Here is a 20,092-nt window from a genome sequence, read left to right as displayed (position 1 = left end):
ACCTTTTCACTTCGGTCATCCTCTTCCTCATTCCTGGTGGATGAAGAAGAACAGTCACCTCACAAACATCAATTCACATCGTATGCCATTTGCTGACTATAATATTTATTGAGTTGATATGTAGTGGAGGATATAATTATTTAATCACACAAATGTGTTCACTTTGACTCCACTTTTTAATGGTTATTGTAGGTTAATTAAAATAATGTAAATTATTTCTCCCACTGTTGTTGCAATAAGATGCAGCAGAGGTCACTGTTGTGCGTATTTTTTAAATTATTTTTTTTTAGATAAACTGGACTTTGTGTACTCATAATAAAAGTTCAACTATTACTCCTACAGTGAAGTTTAAAAGTGTGGAGAAATAAAAGTACACAAATAATTGCATCCAGCTCCATGTTGCCTTATCAAACTGTAATAAAGCAGCATTATGAAAGGAACTTACTCATTAGAGAGGAACTCGTACCACGTTACATTTTCAGAATCCTTGGCATTGGCTTTGTTGTTCCTCCGCTTGGCTCTGCGGAACATAATATTTTATCATGAGGAGCCTCTTGGTGAACATTTCATTAGGGATGGCAAACACAAAACATGCGGAATACCGTGATTGTCTTTTGATGGTCAAGGATGTGTAAAATTTCATAAGAGCAACTTTGATTGGTCGTCAAAACAGCAGATTCATAATGTGCAATGAGCAAAACAGAACGCAAAAGTGATTGCAAGTATGAATGTGTTGGAGATTATTGTGTGACATCATTTCCTCAAATAGTGGCTCTTAGTCACAGGTTGCGTTTTTCTCTTCAGGGAAATACAAATCAATGTTCTTTCACACATTGCAGATTTCTGGGTCAAAGCAATAGATGCCTTCCATTTAAAAAAAATAAATAAAAAGTCCACAATGTTGCAAGATGAAGCGCAATATGAAAATCAAATATACCCTTAGCCACTATATGAGCAAATATGGCATTTCTGTAGTGTGACAACCTGGTGACATGCACACACAAAAAGTGCCCGAGAACTGGTCCCACACTGCTTCCTTGCTCCTCGTTTTGAGCAGCGGCCTGTTTACTTACCCGTGGTACAACTTTAGCTCCTGCAGAACTTTCTGTACCATCAGCCTAAGACAAACAAGACATTGGGGCTGAGTTGGAGCAAAGCAAAGCAAAGAAAAGGAAAGCAACACACACACACACATACACACACACACCATCTAAGGGGATGGTGGGAGAGAGGACAGTAGTGGGAGGAGGAGGTTGCAAGCACATGACATGGAGCAGAGATGTCAGCAGAGAATGGGGAAAGCCCCTCGCTGATGTGTTCTGTGGGAGGAGCTGTCTGTCTGTATGAGAACATAAGTCACACATGCAGGGGACACTGTGTGCACTTGTGCACACCAGCACTCAATCACTACACAAGTGCATTATCATTGTCTACCTTTAGGATTGAAACACCAAGATCAGTGGTGACTTGAGTTAATGGGGCATTTGGACTCGGTGTATGTCTTTTGGGATGGTTGAGGACAAGCGCTATATGGGAGATAGCTAGATGGATGACGTGTAGGTTGAATGAACCATGGGAGACAATGTTGGTCTTTTCCTGACAGTGTACAGTATCAGTTACTCCCGCGGGATCAGAAGAGAAAACCAGAAGAGTCGTCTTTTCAAGCTTCATTAAGCCCGAGCAGATGGAGTCATGTAGTCATGAACTGTAAAGCTTTCTGACCTCACTGGAGAGGGTTTAAGCACACTTCAGCGACGCCGGTGTCGACTTACATATGGCTCTGCCCTTCATTGGAGTGGAGGTGTTCCTCAGGGTCAAACTCCTCGGCTCCACGAGAGGAAGAGAGAACGGCAAAAGGAAAGAGGAGGTATGAGTTTATTATACGGCATAATTGGCTTATTTTATGGCTGCTAGATTGGTTGGACCTCATTTTGGAAACCCACCTCCTGCTGCCCTCGCAGCCTCTTTGGAGGTCTGTACAATTCGAGAGATGTGCGCCGCACGAGAACATTCGTCCGTGGCGAGGATGTCCGCACGGGAATACAGTTGCTTTCCGGGAACACCATCAGTCTAAAGAAATTTGCAAACATAAACGGCAATAGATCTGAGATGCGGATTTATGCACGCTTAAGGTGTATTTTGAAAAAGCTTTTCCCAAGAAACACAGTCACACAGCTTCAGACTCTGTACCTTGGTAACGAGACAGGAGAGCCTCTCCTTGAGACCGTCTGTCTCATCCAGTGGACAGTTTTCAGTCTTCTGCTCGTTGGACTGGAAGACCTCATTGTGCTCTGCTTCATCCTCATCTCCATCGCTGTTCGTGGCCATCGTGTCGAGACTCAATCTGACAAAGTATTGACACACTCACTCTAACTCATATATTTGATTAATAAAGTAAAGATAATAATAAATAAATAAATAAATAAATAAATAAACTCAACAAAGTATTTACACACTCACTATAACTCATATTTGATTGATAAAGTATAGATAATAAGTGATGATCCATACCTCCTTCCCAGGTTGATGGGTGCAACGGAGACACCCCAGCTGTGTCTTCGTGAGGTCGACATGGATCTCACTAAATTAGGAAAACTGTCAACCTCAACATCTCCATTTAAATGCACTGTGTTTCCCTGGTTACGCGATCCTGTTTCAGTGGGCGTTGTTTCCATCGATCCCAACAGTCCGTCCAAATCAATGGTCAGGCTAAGAGCGACTCCCGAGGAGTCGTGGCTATCAATCACACAGCTTGGGATGACTTTGGGGCTCAACTTGGTGACCACGAGGTTGCCGGGCGTTTCCTCGGATGAGTCAGTCAGATTGGGCGCTGTGGTCAGGGAGTTCAGGTCTGGACTGATGGCTTTCAAAGGCCCGTCAAGATTCACCTCCAGGTCTCTGAAGTAGTCCGAGTCCCAAAAGGAAGAGCCGAGGCCTTGCAGGTCGTCCGCGCTGCTGCTTACCTCCACACCTTTCACCTCAGAGTCGCTCACTACAGAGGATGCATCCTGCAAAAAGAAAGACTATCATATTTGCGTTTGTCAATTAATTTCATAGATAAGATTTTTGTCCACAATCAGTCCACACCCTCAGTATTAAATATAAAATACCTGATCCTCATTGGTGCCCCCAAAAAAGACATCTTCTGTGATGGAGGGCGGCGATGGAGAGGGTGAAGATGTTCCCCTCGGTAGCTGAACATGCTGTTGTCCGCTTGAATGTCCACTCGCTTGTTTAGCAGCATGTCCACTTGTTTGTCCGATTGGCTCGCTATATGGCTTGCACTCAGAGGCTGAAAAATAATGAACATACGTAAATAGATAGGCAGGATCATATCGCCACTTTGCCTGTCAATCATACTAAGTGATCATTAATAAATTTATATTGTTTTGATAGAGCTTATATATTAATGGATGGATAAAAGGTGGCCAACCTTTTTTTTTTTTTTTTTTGAGCCTGAAAACTTCGTATGGGCGTCATGTCTCGGTTACCATGGCGACTCCGGCCACACCGTCAGCAGAGGGAAACGCTACAGTTCTGACAGCTTACGTAAGTCTTATTTCATAAGAGCGTTTCCCGTGAAGCCGACACAAAGACTAAGCCGGTCTGGCTCCGCACTTCTCCACTCTTTTATCTACTTGAATGTAGCTGACCGGCCTGTTTATTTTCTCCTCAAAAGGTCATATAACACTTAATAATGTGGAAAAAAACGGAAAGATGCTCATGTCAAATACAGTAAATGACACACCAGGGAGATATTGAAGTTGAGAGGCTATTTAGCTAACGTGGTTGTAGTTTGTATTTGGTGTCAGATTCAACCTCATTGTAGTGAGTTCCGCTTCTATTACCTGTGGGTTTTATTTTTTCATAATTTTAAGGTGAGAAAATGGTCATCATTCAATATTGTACTTTTATTTTCACAGTATTATGTCCAAATTTATCTTTTTTTTCACATGAATACATATATATTTTAATTTATTTTTGTAGTTTGTATTTTTTCTCAAAATAGTTTGCTTTTTTAATTATTATTAAAAATGTATTCTGTTTTTCTTTCATTCCGATTTTATTCATACAAAAATAAAACATGTTCTGGTAATGCTCTTTTTTTTTTGCTTGTAAACGCAAATTCTTCTCATAATATATAAGATATTTTAATTTATTTTATATTATTTTTTTCAGTGCAGTAACAAACGGAAAAAAACGATAATCACAGAAAACACAAGCTAACTAATCAATCTACAACTGCCACAGAAATTCACTTTCCACTGCACTTTGTTACATTAATATTGACTTCATCATCCGTACTGTCTTTTTTTGTCCCCGTGTGCTATTAATGTACAGTAACTTAATCAGAGCAAACTTCATTATATAAAATCTAATGCAGACAGGCCCAGGCAAGCAATATTTACTTCACAACAAACCAGAAACATGGCAGCCAGAAAGACGCCGCCATGTAAACACAGTAGCAGACACATTGACAGTGTACTGTACATCGACTCTAATTTCTATAAGACTAAATCACAAGCATTTATAAACATGGAAGCTTGCAAAAGGCCTTTTATGGTTGCCCATGCGTAATGGATAACACATCACACCGCGATCTATCCGTGTGTGTGTGTGTGTGTGTGCGTGTGTGTGTGTGGGCTTGTTATTGTCGGCGGAGTCTCCACCGCACTGGAAGTGATCTGCTGCTGAATTCAATGTCATCAATAATAAATCACTTTTACAAAGTCTCCTGAGACAACACATTGAATGGTGGATTCTGCTATTTAACTTTTACAAGTTTATCTAGTTTATCTTTAGTATAAACTTAAGCAGGTTTGCTCATACTATGTTGTTATAAGTAGGAGACTGAGGCTTTCATGTTAATGTTTAAGGTAGCAACAAATAAGAGCAAAAAAAATACAAAATAAATCAAAATCGACAATTAATCAATTGATGTTATACGGTGGTGAAAGCAAAAGAACAAAAGGGGAATAAGAGGCGGAATGTTCATTGGTGTGCGAAGCAGCATGACAATCACAAGAGGAACTTGATGGTCATCATATGATTAAAATGTGATCACTTGATGGTTACCTGCACCAATGAGGTTTTCTTTAAATTCAAACATCTTAATGAATCACAGATTTATTAAGCACAAATTTGCGAATACGCATCGTCAGGGAATGGGGCCCATTGTGAACACAAGATGATGCATAGAAAATACTGTAGGTAGGAACCATTGTGTTTAAGTGTGTGTTGTTTTTTAAGTAAAAGTTTTTTGGGGATTGCAATAGAATCTTGAACATTGTGATCAGACATATTTTGAACAAGCCACATGCATGTCTACGTGCACGCTCACAGTCAAGCAATTTAGGATTATATTTTACATCATTATGCCTTCAAATTTGACATCCATGACAATAATGCAGACTCATTTTTGTCACAGGACCCATTTTAGGTATGGTTTCCTAAGGAGAACCTTTACGACTGTGAACCCAAAGAAATATATGATTGTCTAATATACATATAACAACAAATTGATGAATAATTCGTTTTGAAATCAAGGGACAGTAAAAACAGTTTTTTAATATCTTTACATTTATGTTGACAACAGAAAAATGCTTTCAAGATCTGAAACTTTTTGAAAGATTGCTTTTTGCGACCACATAAAATGATGTGGTGGGCCAGATCAGGCCCCCGGGCCTTAGGTTTGATACACTATATGCTATCATGGTTAATGTCAAAGTGGCTGACATTTTCAACCCTGCTTGTGGGTGTACGTGGAGGATGCATCATAAAATTAACAGCGAGGCTTTCAAAACAGCTGTGATGGTTTACCTCGTGCTTCAAAGCACACCTCACATTTCCTGTTTGCTTCTAAGCGGCCATATTGCTGTGACAGTATCATATAGCGGCAATGACATGAGCATTTGATTTTTTTTTTTGTGAAAGAAGTGTGTTTGCATGCTTAATTGATGCCAATTGATTGTACTTCCCTCAACACAGTCCACAAAAGCAAAATAGTCAAGAGAAGGACACAAAGTTGGGACACATACCTCTCTTGAAGGACAAGCGCTTCATCCATAGCTTGGAGAAGGATGGCCAGGAGTTGTTGAGCGGAGTGTCTGCCATGTGAGCGATGCGCTGTGGAGGTCAGCGGGAACTGCGGCACGCTGCTGCTGCTGTGGAAGAGGAGGACGAAGTAGAAGAAGAAGAGAAGGAGGAGTGAGCGTGAGGGGAGGAGGAGATCATGAGGGGTTTTGCTGCTGCTCAGGGATTGCCTCAAAGTAACTAACTAACACACAGAAATAACCATAAACAAAAACAAAATACCCACTGCTGTTGACCAATAAATGAAGGACATAAAAGTCTTGACTTTAAAAAAAAAAATCATAAACAATAAAGCTCCCAGTGCCTTTAACTCCAAAGAAGATTTAGGGTGTTTCTTTGGATTAAAAGAACAAAAAAAAAAGACATTCCAACTTTAAAGATGACAGTTTTAGTAAAATGAAAAGAAAAAAGGAAGTGAGCATTATGAGAGGTTTTAGACCAGTGAAGCGTTCTATTCTCTATCTATTCTGTACAAGGGGAAAAAAACACATTGTTGGTATCTTTTCAACAAAGCTGTGCTTATCGGATAGATTTTTGAAACTGGCAAATAAATGGTCACCACCTTTCTTGTGTAATACGCAGGATAAGTGTCAAGTTGAGTAGGGAGCACATCAAGTGGAAAAGATCTCAGCACTTTCCCACCAAAACATCATTCTCATACACGACTCTTCAACTTTTAACAACTCCAACACAGGAATGGACACAGAATAAATTGTACCTACTTGATTCTAGATGTCTTCTGACTTTGTCCTCACACTGACTGACGCTGACGACTGGCAGCGGAGATTGAGTCAGTGCAGTTTCCTCTTTGTGTCGTTCTGAACTGAAACACAACAAATTGTCTTCGACACACACAATCACGTCTGACGTACAACTTGCAGCTTTATTCACATCCGCTTATACGTTGAGCAATGTGGTTATTGTGGTATATAGTAGTTGTTTTTGCAAGGCAGACTACATCGTGTACAAATTGAACTACAGTGCACTCCTACTACTGATGTAGTTTTGAATTTCAAAAAGGACCTGTCTACCACCCAAAGAATCCTGGGGTAAGCTTCAGCATGCCCGGATGAAGCGGTTTGGAAAATGGAAGGATGGATATTTGGTCATAATGGCCTGTTCATTCTTTGAGCTAGCCAAGAGATTAATTATTAATATTAATAACAATAATTGTTATTGGTAAGCATGAAAAGTGTTACTGTGTAGTTGTCTACATAATTGGCTTTTCTGGGATCAAAATATTGTTGGTTTGAAATTATGGGAGTGTCAATTATGCGCAGACTTATATAAAAACCAATAAGCAAAAGTATCATTCAATTAAAGCCTTTGGATAAACATGCACTAAATTTTATAATGTAAACAAAACTACACATACTTATGTGTTCCAAATGCCTTTTAGAGCATCTTATGAAGAAATTGAGGATGACAGCTGCATAAAAAAAATACATTTTTCATACGATAAATTGCCAATAAGTGAGAGAAAAGACATTCTCCAATAATTTTATTCATAATTTTAATATAAACAGTTAATTGTTGAATAATTTACACACAGCAAGATTTGTATTTTCATATCATTGCAATATTTTCTGTACATGTCACTACTTGGCTCTCCTTTTGAAACCATAGAAAAAATAAATTGTCAAGCGTTTCATTTAGTCATGGCACATTTTTTGTCTTTTTTTTTTTTTGATCCTGTACAATATGCATCGTGTAATTCTGAGTGTGTGTGTGTGTTGATAAATGCGATACATAAAGATAATGGCACATTTGGATCCAGTGTGAGGGATGAAGCGATCTGGGTTTTGGACAACATACGCACACATACACTGACAACAGGAACGTATATGCAACCCCCCCCCCCCCCCCCCCAAAAAAAATGAACACATCAGCATGAACAAAAGACAAACAACAAAGAGGTAACCTCCTCGATGACAACACAGCATGGCGGCCACTACAAGCGACTGTATGTGCACCGAGGAGACAACACGCTAAACTAAAAGTACTACTGTGTGAAACTGGAGCAGACCACTGGACAGACACCCATCTGTCCATAACTAATAAGATAAATATGAAATATCATCTCACCACTCATCAGCAGTACTTTTTTTTTTTTCCATATTCATTCATCGCCTGAAGAAGCAACTTGGGGACTGGGGAGGGGGGGAAAAAAAATGGTGGTTGAACCATCTTTATAGCTTATTTCATCACACGTCTTGGATGTGCAGTGGTCTCGTCCAGTTTACACATTATTTAGCCCCAATAAAATAAAAACAACACAAACTAAACGCGCCTCAGTGATGCGTTCGGGCCTGTCGGGCTCACATTGGGAAGAACATGCATGGGGTTGATTGAAAGTCGGGTCAAAGGTCGAGCGGTGTGTGTTTTCACAGGCTGATCTCCTGTGTTGTGTAGTGGGCTGTGTCATCATCATCAACAACAGAAAATATCCTCTCAATTTAGAAAACAACAAAAAGGAAGTTATATATACACAATAACAAATTCATAATGTACAAGAGTAGTAAAAGTTTACAGTAAGAAACAAAAATGTCATTGTTTGCCCTCCCTACTTTGGCTAAAAAAATAAAATAAAACAATCAACAGCTCTCTAATAGGTAATACTTATTTCTTTAAAACAACGAGAAAGAATACATACAACAAATGCTTTGTTCTCAACCCAAACTGAAATATGAGCAGGTTTGCAAAATCAACGCAGGGATTTTTCAATTGGGACACTTTCAATGGGAATTAACGGGAAAATTTACAGGAAGTGGAAACCTGCCGGGGCTTTTCTGTCGCGGGAATGTGTGTACGTGTGGATGTACAGTGTGTGTAAATATACACACATGCACAATACACATCCATACAGTATTAGGGTCATAACAACCGATGTGAATCCGTAAATCTGATTTGAAAATTAAAAAAAAAAAAAAGTGAGTTGTAGCATATGAAATCAAATCAGCCTGAATTGAACCGCATCATTTCACTTTAAAATAAACCGTCCTTGAATTGTATCACCCCCAACTATATATCGAGATAAGTACTACACAAACACTGTTTTAAAATCTTGCCTAATTCCCAGTTAATTCCCATTAATCCTAACAAAAAAATGTCTGAGTTCTCGGTAAACGAAGGAAAGTTACCAAATGTTTCTAATGTCACTTGCTAACCTCTTTGAAAGGAAGCTCTTTTTTTGCTTGTAAGGTCATGAACAGAGCAAAGTTCCCTAAATTAAGTGCTTTCAATTTCCGGGCAAAAGAGAAGTGGGATCCACTGCTATTTACAGTTACGAGTTACTTAATCAGCTTATTTTTCTGAATGTTGGGATGCGCTTCAGCAAGAATGGAAATTTTTACATTGGGACATGTTTGATGGGTACTGGCATTTTTTTTTTTTTTAAAGGTCACATGAAGAAGCTATACGCTGGTATGCATCATTCCTTTTTCCATGCATGAAGCAATCTTAGCAGAGCAGACAAAAGTTCCATTTGTGGTCAAAAGAATAATCCTAAATGATAATATTCTCTCATTAAACTGATTAATTTACACAGAACTGGATTAGAAAATCATATTTCTTGGGGTATTCTTTTTAATATTTGGAGGTCCTCTTGAGGTTTTTACTGGATTCAAAGCAAGGCACTACTGTATTGGTGGGTTGGTTTGCTTTGCAATGCCCCCATCCAGCCGCTAGAGGTCAGTCAAAGCCGCTTGACTTCAGAGTGAGCTTCGGGTTTTCCTGATTGTCTCCAAAATCAGAGAGGATGGGGAAAAGATGGGATCATCTGTGGGTCGAGGTTCTTTTAACGTCTATATTTGCAAGGATGCTTAGTATTTTCTCTTCAGTCACAACTGATATAAAAGGTAGCTAATGTGTATCTCTTCTTCTGAGCATCATCAGGCCGACTCCCTGAGACTAAAAATAAGGTACAATTGAAATTTTGTCCATCTGTTTTGAGTTTGCATGCCACACAAGATTGTCCCAGTCCCGCTTGATTTAACCCAAAAGGGAGAAAGTTCAGGGGGGCAGGGGATGGGGGGGGGGATTTGGTGCTGCCTACTTGTTCTCCTTTCAAACCAGCCTTGGCCATACACACCGCATCCGCACAAAGTTAATATTCTCGATTTTCACAGTAGAACACTCAGAACACATTGGACAAAAAAAAAAAACCACACAAGTCCATTGAGATGTCTCTCTGGATCCTACTTAGAGAATCGCCTTTCCTGTCCCAATGGATGGGAGAATTATTTCCGACCTCACAAAGATCCAAAAACCAAAAGGTTCCCTCAGAGTGAACTTTCTGTCTTGAGCCACCTTAATATTGTTTCATTTTATCTGTTTTAGTGTCCCAATACTTTGGTCCATGGTAAATTTCTCGGGAAAGAGGAGCTTTGGGGTGGGGCAACGTAACTGAATGGAAAGACCCCAAAAATGTGTATAAGGCAGGAAGCAGACAGAAGGAGGCCACACATGTGAGCAGTGTTAGAAAAAATTGGCTGTCGGGCGAGCGTCTGGTGTGATTCCTCTGTGTGCACTGAGGTAGACTCCGGCCAAGACAACAACAAACACAACAACGATGATGAGAAACGACAAACAAGGAGTCCGGCATCGCTCCATCCTCACACACCTATTTTTTTTTTTTAACGCTCCACTCGGATGCTAACCGCTTCATCGTAACAAAATAAATATCTACAAGTATCTTGATGAGCAATTGCATATGCCACGAGAGCTGTCCAAGCCGTTTTCACTTTTTCTTACTGGCCAGCTCGGGAGCCGCTTGTGTTCACAGTGACTTGCAAGGTGTTGTAAAGCCAAAGAGCGCTGCAGTGATTCCCAACCGATACGCCTAATTTCAGTTAATTGGGCTGAGAATGACTTAGGAAATATAATCTTTGTTCATCTCTCGTCCATTAGACGGCAGAAGCCACACATAACCTGTTGCTATTCATACAACAAAGTAGCTTTGCGCTAAGTCATCCTTATTTCAGTCTACAGTATATACTTAATCCTTTTTTTTGGGGAGGGGGGGGGGTCCTAATTAGTCCACCATGCTACTGTCATGCATCAAATCCTTTTTTTTCTCCCAACATCAAATCTAACAGTCCAAGATTCATCTCAACTTTCTACATGACCCCGATGATGCTTCGCAACTCCAAATTGGAGAAGGCACTGGTATAAAACAGAAGGGCTTCCAAAAGATTGGGACAAGCTTGCCCAACGCTACCGGGCCCGAGTTGTCGGGTGGCCCACTCATATGGGTGATAATGCTCCTTAAAAGGGTGAAGTGATCAAATCAATTTAAAAAAAATTATATTGAGTAGAAGCTATGGGCTTTAGCGGAAGGCAGGAGGAAAACACGAGTAAATTGCTACGACACTGTCAGACCTGAGTGGACTTGTGATGCTTTTCCACTGCTTGGCTCTACTCGCCTCCGCTGGGTCTTCTACTGCGCCAGATAACAGCGTCCCTTTTTTCTTTTTACTTCCTCCCTTTTTGTTTTCCAGAGGAGACTGAGGACACGCTGCAGCAAAGTGGAAACTGTGGAGTATAATACAGCAGCGTCCGTAGCTAAGGCACTGCAATGGGGTAAGCAGAGGTTAACCCTCAAAAATCCTCAACCAATGAGCAAGCAGCAGCGCTTTACGTTTACCGGCGCTAGGAAAGCATCAAGCGGGAGCCCGGGCAGTGGAAAAAGGCGCCGTAGACAACCACAATGCATACTGCTGGATATCTTTGGGATTTTCACAAACGCACAATTGGGGCAGTGTTGCTTAACCTAGCCGGGAAGTTGCTGAATTACAGTTTCAATAATATTTTGGATCAAATTCTAAGCCAGCATTGAGTGATGTTGCAATTAGAAAAACACAAAGTGGAGAAAACAGATGTGTCTACAGCGCCTGCTGGAACTTTGTGGCCGTTGCTTACGAGGTGGGAAGGGAACAAGCGGGTGGAAAGGATCGGGGAAGCGTTAGAAGCAGGGAGAAAACATGCGGAGGCAAACCCAACAAGGCTGTCATCTCACTGACACCGGAGTTTGTAGATTCGGACAAGTTCTGCTCGTTAAGTGGACGAGAAGGATCGAAAAGCATCTCAGGACCTTCCTACATGACGAGTGTTGCCATTAAAAGGGAAGTACATTCATCGGGCTGCCCTCGGATTGAAATGCGATCAGATGTCATGTGACCTCCTCCAAGCTTTTTGTGTGTGTGTTTTATCGTTGTAAAAAGAAAAGTCTCATCTTCATACAGACAGAAGGTCCGAGGGGGGGTTGCTTAATAACAAGAAAGGGGGGGGGGGGGAGAGAAATGATTCAGTGGGTTGAAGTAATTTCCCATCTAGGTGGTCACAATAGGAGAGGAGAGAGCACTGATGGCAGATTAGTGAGATCTGGGGCTATAAAAATAAAAACATTTCAAGGAAAAACATTGGCAAAAAAATAAAATCTAGATACTAACAAAGCTTTTGATGAAAAATATTACAAATATGAACTATATACAAAAACATCAATGTCATATATTATATATATAAAATGTTGGTACTTTCATACCAATATTCCATATATACTATATATATTATATAAATTCATATATTTCTATACCTAGTAAAATATATCAAAGCAGCAGCTATTGGTCAGTCTGAGGAACTCCTTTGTCCAATTCTTAACTGTTTAAATATCCTTCAGCCATATAAGTGAGGACACCGATAGAAAAGAGAGAAAACGAAGATAAAAGCAAATAAATTAAAACTATTCACCCGATGAATATGTGTGTTGTTTTGGAATTCTGCAGAACCAGAAAGGAAAGAAAAAAAAAAAAAAACAACGCAAAACAAACGCAAAAAGACCCAACGTTCCTCTATGATCAGATGTTTGTTCTATGATTGTGTCATCCCACCGTTTCCAAACAAGACATGAAATTGTCGTCAAAAGGAACACGAGCGCAGGGCGACACGTCTCTTTCTGTATAGGCCACATATCCAAAGGCCACTATCTGAGTAAAAAGACGGAGTCAGGAGAAGAAACGTAAATGCAAAGAAACGCCCCGTGGAAGGCGGAGCCACGTCTTTCAAGAGGTTGAGCAGAAGAGCAGCCTTGTGGTTGTCTAAGGTTCCTTGTGTTCACAGCCCCCCCCCTCCATTGCGTCCTTGGAAACGACAGCAAGAAACAAAAAGACGACACCAGAAAGACCCATGTGCTGTTTGCATCCTTTGCTAGCCTGTGTTTGTTTGGCAGTCATGAGGAAGAAAAAAGTCCTGAGAACTGTGTATGTGTGTTGTTGAAAAGGTCTTCTCCAAGAATAAGAAAAGGATTCCCGGAGGGCTGCGGGAGAAAAGAAGGAAGGTTGGGCCAGTTCAACGAGTTCTTTCGGGACAAGAGGAAATGTTAGGAAGGGCTGGATCGGGGCAACGATAAGATTCGTCCGTTTTTCTTGCCGCCGTTCATGTGTGTGTAGGGGACGTGCTCCTCATAGTTCCCCCTCAGGGCCACAGAGGGCCCGCTGTCCCTGCCTAAGCTTTCCTCTCTCTGGGAGTACGAGGACGGGTCCAGGGGGATGCTCTCCATGTTTTCCAGGTCCAAATCAAACTCCTCGCTCTCGGGGACTTTGTTTTCCTCGCTGTAGAAGAAGGAGACCTCCTGAAAAGACGGGTGCAGGTCCGCCCGCAGCATCTCGATGATCTCGTGGAACATCGGCCGCATTTTGGGGTTGTACTGCCAGCACATCTGCATTAAGTTGTGCCTGCGTGATTGAAACAGGAAACTCGGTAATTAGGAGGCGAAAGCTGCATGACGCAAAAATCAACAAGAGCTGCAGCTAATAATAATAAACACAACTGGGACTTTCAAGAACTCACATTCTTTCGGGACAGTTGTCCGGGCGGTCCAGGTATCCTCCGTCCATGACAAATTTGAGAACTTGCTCATTGGACAGACCCTGGTACGGCTGCTCCGCTAGCGTGTTGATCTCCCACAGCACAACGCCGAACGACCTGCGAGAGCAGGAAAAGGCCTCAGAATGCGTCGATGAGCGCTGTGAGATGTGCGCGTGGGTGGGCCAGCTCGCCTACCAGCAGTCGGAGTGGGCAGTGAAGACTCCGTCCTTCAGAGACTCCGGAGCCATCCACCTGACGGGAAGCAGACCCTTCCCTCCTTTACGGTAGTAGTCAGTCTCGTAGATGTCTCGCGTCATACCAAAGTCTGAAATGGACGGAAAGGTGGAGATTGAGTGAACAGTCAGATTATTAGGTACACCTGGATATCCAATACAATACAACTGAAGTTTTGTTGCCTTATTTAGATGCATAGACAATTTCAGAAACACAATTTAAATCGAAAAAAAAAAAAAGAAATGTGCATCAGTACCTCCAATCTTGACGGTGAAATCATCTGCTACCATGCAGTTTCTGGCTGCCAGGTCCCTGTGCACAAACTTCTTGGCGTTGAGGTAGGCCATGCCGTCTGCGATTTCCGCAGCCATCTGGATCATCTCCTTAAGGGTAGGTGGAGGACGGCCGGTCGGGTTGTTCTAACACACAGGAATACGATTTTTGTTTTACCTATGTGGTGGACTGTTTGTATCGGCTAATCGTTTGCAAACAGCGCCAACCTCAGAGTCTGGCCTGAGACCTCGCAGATAGCTCTTGAGATCACCGTGTGTCATTAGCTCCATCACCACTAGGGTGGGCTGACCCTTGGACACAACACCTAAGAGGCGTACCTATTTAAAAAAAAAAAGGACAAATCATAAAAAAAAATCACATATTAAAAACAACTCTTCAATCATGAACCTTGGACCTGATTATCTGAGCCAGCAGGAGTAAAGATATAAAAGAACGTCAGGACATATGGCAAGGCAGTAAAACAGCTATTACAAGTGGGAATGTTTGTTTTGGAAGTCAAATTGTGAGTCAGTATGGTCGCGTCAACACAACAAGCCAGTCATGAATCTCTGAGTAATGAGTGCTTATGCTGGTCGGAAAGCGTGGGGGTTATTACCACATGGTGACAGCTGAAGGCCTTCATGACGGACGCCTCGTTGAGGAACTCAATTCTCTCTCGCAGACTGGCCGATTCGTTTACAGTCTTGACGGCCACGCGGGTGTCCGGGTCACCTTTGATGATGTCCTTGGCGATTCCTTCGTAGACCATGCCGAAGGAGCCCTGACCCAGTTCCCCGAGCACTGTGATCTTCTCCCGCGGTACTTCCCACTCATCCGGAACATAAACTACACAAAATGGTGGAGTTGTGAGGACCCATCTACCCCCCCCCCCCCCTCGCAGTTTGTTATGACGCTTCTTACCATCATTGGCACTGAGGTACTCCGGGTTTGAGGAGGCAATGAGAGGTCCAGTTGGGCCTTCTGTCTGCCTGTAACAGATCCAAACACAGTAGTGTAACACACTGAGAATGTTTTGGAGATGTTGCGCAACACTGCCTCAATGAAGAGCATGTCCTAAGGTCCTAAAGCTACTGCAACACTTACTTTTTCTTAAAGACCACAAAGACGGCCCCTCCCACGATCAACAGCAGGATGAAGCAGATGATTGGGCCGATGACGACCCCAATTATACCCGGATCCTCTGTAAATCACATACAAGGCTTCGGTCAGGTCAAAGCAACTGAAGGCAAATTTCGGCTAATCAAGGTTTTACTCCCTGGGGCAGTCACATAAAATGAACCCATTCAAATAATTTAGTGGTTACATTTCATCTAATCTCCAGTCAAGAGCAAATTTGACATCATAGTATTTCACCTTAACGTGGATATACAGAAAATCAATAAAAGCATTTCGGAACATCCCCAGTGCATGGCAGGATTTTAATTCAGCCTTACTGTTGGGCATGACGAAGTAGGCGGTTTCTGTGAAAGAGCCGTTTCCTGCCAAGGAGGTGGCGCGGACCATCACGCTGTAGTTCCCAGGGTGTACGAGCGACAGCTTGGTCCCGCCGGACTTGAGGTACGCGGGACGAGAAACGCAAGCTGTGTGAACCTGGAGTAACAAATCAAAGTCAGGAAAACAAAAATATGTACGGTCGTGCGGTGAGGTTTTATCGGTGCAGCACATCTTTTAACTTCATCACGTGCCACTATTGTGTACAAAAAAATAAAAATAATAATAATTTTACAGGTGCGAGATGCATTGCAGAGTGCAGTGCAGGTGAGATGCCTATCCATGCCTTTGCCTGCATTCTAGTCTTCCTGCCTGCCTCTGTCGCTATGGTAACAGCAGCGACTGGCTCCTGCACGCACGCGGTGGCACCATGAATAGCAATGCAAGTCGAATTCACACATTTACGCCACACAAATAAATATATGCAAACATGCACTGCAGAAGTAGCAATCCTGCGGTTTTATAAACAAATATTTTTTGTTCCTGTTCTGCTCGGAGGATTTTCTAGTTCTTGCTATCTGACGACAGCGGGGCATCGGAACACAAGTGGTACTGACCTCGGTCTCCCCAACCTTGCGGTAAAAGACTTCATAGAGGATGATGAGACCGTTTGGAGAGACGGGAGCCTTCCACTTAATAAACACCGAGGCAGGCTCGCCGTTCATTAACTCGTGGGACACCAGGCTTGGGATGTCATCTGCTTTCTCTGTCAGACCATGAAGAAGAAAACAGATTATATTCCTTGCACGCTTTGGAAGCCACCTGCTGATCATGCCCGTAAAACGGCTTGTTTGTATTTAAACGAAGATGGATTCACCTTCCGGCATGGTTCTCGCACTGATAAGAGTGCCCAAGCTGCAGCGCTTGAGGTCTGTGGGATGGTTGCAAGCCATGATCTCAATCTTATAACTGGTAAAGTGTTGCAGATTGGAGATGACGGTTGATTCTTTTGAAAAGACTTTCAGTTCAACCTATGCGGGGAGGAAATTCAAATGTGACCATTATTAATTACAAAGTCACTTTATTTTCAAACAGTAAAAGGCAGCGTTTGAGACCTTAGCTCCCTCCTCGTCCTCGTCTTTCGGTGTGGCTTTAGAACCGTTAGGAACGCTGGCGAGTGTTGGAAGAAGGAAAGGCATTTCGGTGGCGTTGGCCACGCCCACTGAACGGCGCCGACGAGCAGGTCTGGGAGGAAAAAAAAACCCAGACAGAGCACTTACAAACTACCTCCACTAGGTGGTATTCATGAGCCAACATCCACTTCCCGACTGAACCCTTTTCGCAAGACCTTTTCGCAGCAGTGGACTGACTTCTACTAAAGCATCATTGACTATTCTGTACTTTTCTTGCCAAGAGTTCAGAGCTGCAAGGTTGAGTTAAAAGCTGCTCAAGTGGGAGAAAAACATCCTGCATCCCCTTGCGTGATGAAAAAGGGAAACACGGAGAGGTCTTTGCGCACCGTGTTGCATGACACTGACCTATTACAGTCCCGCTGAGGTGTGTGTCCGAATAGCCGTTTGCATGACTGCACGCCTGACTGGCGTGGATGATAATGGCCGCAGTAATCATCCCCGTAGGGAATCCGCAACGGAGTGTGTGTGTGTGTGTTTCAAGTGGATGGATTCGATGCACTTGGGCCTCCACCTCCCACCCACTGTCCGACCCGGAACAAAAAACAAGTCCACACTGTCAACGCTTGTGAACTGTACCTGCTCTCGAAAACTTCATTGTGCAGGTAGTTCTCAAAGGTCTTGCGATACTCAATCTCCTCTTGTTCCTTCTTGAGCTGAATGTCCGTCTTGGGGCAAGCGCAACACTTGCCCCCTATGTTGGGCTCGTCCGTGTGGTTCCACTTCTGCTCGTCGTCGCTATCCAAGTGGGTCGGGGTCCGGGACGGCAGCTTCATTCCTGTCCAAGGACCGAAGATGTTTACAAGCGTGGAAAAAAACCGAAACAGATTTGTCAAGAAATGTCAACGTGGTCGGATAGCGACCTTGCAGACAGTAGTCGAACTTGTAGAGGTCGCTGTCCTCGGGTTGCTTGCGGTAGGTGACCTTGTAGTGGGTGATGTTGCCGTTGGGATCGGTGGGAGGCTTCCACTTGAGGATGATTTGGGAGGAGGAGTTGGAGGAGGAGATGGGATCCAGAGGGCCTGACGGCACTGAGGAAGATTGATGGAGACAAACGTTAGGGCACGACATTCTAGAAACGTCCGGCTCGATCAGTCATTGATTTTTTTTGCCCCTCTGTTATTGCTGTACAAAGGTAACCTGCCGGGTTTTTGTCCACTAACGTCACTATGGAGCAATGATTTGAATGAGTCAGTCTTTTGTTTGCACAGTTGTGTGCAAATGACGATAGTGGCATTTCTGCCAAGTGTTCCACTCGGTTCGACTGATCAGCAGTCGGCCGTGGACACAGTAGCCGTTAAAATGTTGCAAGAAAGCATCCTGCTACAACGAGAGATGTTGCGCAATCGCAATTCCTGATCATTTTGACTCATCATATTCGAGTCAGCATTTTTTTGTTGTGCTTGAAGTTCACTCATCGATTCCAAATTTGTGTGTAGCTCGAAAGTAACTCACTGGAAGCATCGGTGCGGACATAGATGATCTCACTCTTGGCCCCGTGAACCTGATGCTCGTCAGACGCGGACAGTTGGGTCTTCACCATGATGGCGTACTGGGTCCACGGCTTGAGGGGTCGGATCAAATGACCCGGCTCGCTCTGCTCCTTGTTGTCGGGAACGCGGGCTGGCGGGTCAACGTCGGCGATCACCCAGCTGTTAGAACCGCACGCGTCTTGCCCGTCGAACTCTGTCACGTTCTTGTACGGCCTAGAAGACACGAGGAAGCAACATGACGGAAACGTCCTCCGTGAATGATAAAAATTAGCCTTGTGTCAGATGCTTACGCTTCTTTGTAGAGAACCATAAAGCCCAACAAGTCTCTGAAATCTAACGGCCAAAATGGCTCCCACTTGACTAAAATCTTGTTTGACGCCGCCTTGATGAATGTGAATTTCAGCAGCTTGGTTTCACCTGGAAGAGATAAAGCAGCATGTATCTTTGGTTTAAAACACAAAGAAGTTCCTAATTTGTGACATATTTCTGCGTGTATCGGCACAAACACAGCCTAATAAAAAAAATCCTGCAAACTCACAGGAGGCTTGGTCCCCATTGGTGCGCACTGCAATGTCATTTTTCTGGTTGCGCTCGATGGTGCCCGTCACCTCCTCCATTTTACTGATTTCAGACATGCACAGTTTGGAGTTATAGTGGAAGAAAGTGCGGCCGCGCTGGATGGTCAGGTTATGCTTGGACCAGTCCCACAGCTCACGCAGATTTTGGTTGTCCAGTGCATAGAAGGCATAGATGCTGGAAGAGATGCACAAAGGCATGAGTTACAGTAGGGGGAGGTGGGGGAGGAAAAAAAAACGAGAAGACTTACTCTCCCTCGAGATGCTCCCCCCTGATGGTGTGTAGTTTACGGAGGAAGGAGAGGGACACGAGAGCGTAGGCTCTGCGAACCGTTAGGTAGCCTGTGATCTCCTCAATCTGGCCCAAACTAGCTTCCAGCTCAGCCGCTATGTTATCTGCAGAGTCAAAAAAAAAGATGGCGGTCAGCCACTGAGCTCCTAAACAATATTTTTTAAAACCAGTGAAATCGTGTACTCACGCCCGCCGCGAATCTTGATGATCATGTTGCCTTGGAAAACGGTACAGCCTTTCAAAGCTTGCGCGGAGGTGACGGAATCGATGGTTTTATTCCCCACGCAAAGTTTGGGACAAAGGCCTGCGCACGGCGAGCATGTCAACCTGCGTAGAGTGAGAGGAGCGTCAATAAAAACATCAGCATCCTAATGAGGGCAGCACTTACTGACATGATAGCGCTCGATAGCGATCGATATAGACAAGCAAGGACGTTTTGTGCATTTCCTCCAAAATGGATTACTGTGCTCGATACGTTTCAGAGCTGCCATTTGGGCATTTTAGCCACAATTATTCCAAAAGGAAGACCAGACTAAAAATGAAATGTTGAGAGAAAAATGTGGTAAATGTTTCAGTCTGGAACAAATCAATTCGAACTACCTCCTATGGGAAAAGAGTTTTGTGATG

The 20,092-nt window shown here is 43.1% G+C and overlaps 2 protein-coding genes and 1 long non-coding RNA gene across 4 annotated transcripts in view; 1 reads left to right on the top strand and 2 right to left on the bottom strand.

Annotated features, from left to right (window-relative positions):
- arhgef18b (rho/rac guanine nucleotide exchange factor (GEF) 18b) overlaps nt 1-6,902 on the bottom strand; it is a 27,862-nt gene extending 20,960 nt beyond the window's left edge. Inside the window, 9 exon segments of the mRNA XM_037250639.1 lie at nt 3-33; nt 446-520; nt 1,773-1,827; nt 1,944-2,070; nt 2,191-2,344; nt 2,512-3,008; nt 3,111-3,292; nt 6,039-6,164; nt 6,816-6,902. Coding sequence (XP_037106534.1) covers nt 3-33; nt 446-520; nt 1,773-1,827; nt 1,944-2,070; nt 2,191-2,344; nt 2,512-3,008; nt 3,111-3,292; nt 6,039-6,114 — 1,197 coding nt within the window. The 5' untranslated portion in view covers nt 6,115-6,164; nt 6,816-6,902.
- The window catches only part of LOC119122369, a 20,592-nt gene extending 500 nt beyond the window's left edge, over nt 1-20,092 (top strand). The window contains exons 2-4 of the long non-coding RNA XR_005097840.1: nt 3,242-3,244; nt 19,892-19,898; nt 20,081-20,092. This is a non-coding gene — a long non-coding RNA (uncharacterized LOC119122369). The remainder of the gene's footprint in view (nt 1-3,241; nt 3,245-19,891; nt 19,899-20,080) is intronic.
- The window catches only part of insrb (insulin receptor b), a 54,431-nt gene continuing 41,928 nt past the window's right edge, over nt 7,590-20,092 (bottom strand). The window contains exons 5-23 of one of the 2 annotated variants that reach the window (XM_037250654.1): nt 19,653-19,792; nt 19,425-19,569; nt 19,137-19,351; nt 18,889-19,015; nt 18,561-18,811; nt 17,969-18,136; nt 17,685-17,883; nt 17,031-17,160; nt 16,793-16,946; nt 16,533-16,681; nt 15,918-16,074; nt 15,568-15,664; nt 15,385-15,452; nt 15,080-15,309; nt 14,691-14,801; nt 14,447-14,609; nt 14,152-14,281; nt 13,939-14,073; nt 7,590-13,823 (exon numbers count right to left, since the gene is read on the bottom strand). In XM_037250654.1, coding sequence (XP_037106549.1) covers nt 13,469-13,823; nt 13,939-14,073; nt 14,152-14,281; nt 14,447-14,609; nt 14,691-14,801; nt 15,080-15,309; nt 15,385-15,452; nt 15,568-15,664; nt 15,918-16,074; nt 16,533-16,681; nt 16,793-16,946; nt 17,031-17,160; nt 17,685-17,883; nt 17,969-18,136; nt 18,561-18,811; nt 18,889-19,015; nt 19,137-19,351; nt 19,425-19,569; nt 19,653-19,792 — 3,124 coding nt within the window. In that variant the 3' untranslated portion in view covers nt 7,590-13,468. Of the gene's footprint in view, nt 13,824-13,938; nt 14,074-14,151; nt 14,282-14,446; nt 14,610-14,690; nt 14,802-15,079; nt 15,453-15,567; nt 15,665-15,917; nt 16,075-16,532; nt 16,682-16,792; nt 16,947-17,030; nt 17,161-17,684; nt 17,884-17,968; nt 18,137-18,560; nt 18,812-18,888; nt 19,016-19,136; nt 19,352-19,424; nt 19,570-19,652; nt 19,793-20,092 lie in introns of both variants that reach the window. The other variant, XM_037250653.1, reaches the window with a different exon arrangement.

Source organism: Syngnathus acus, chromosome 4 (genome assembly GCF_901709675.1).
Source record: "Syngnathus acus chromosome 4, fSynAcu1.2, whole genome shotgun sequence".
Lineage (NCBI taxonomy): Eukaryota > Metazoa > Chordata > Actinopteri > Syngnathiformes > Syngnathidae > Syngnathus > Syngnathus acus.
The sequence above is the reverse complement of the archived record's forward strand: the minus strand, read 5'-3'. Positions and strand labels throughout refer to the sequence as shown.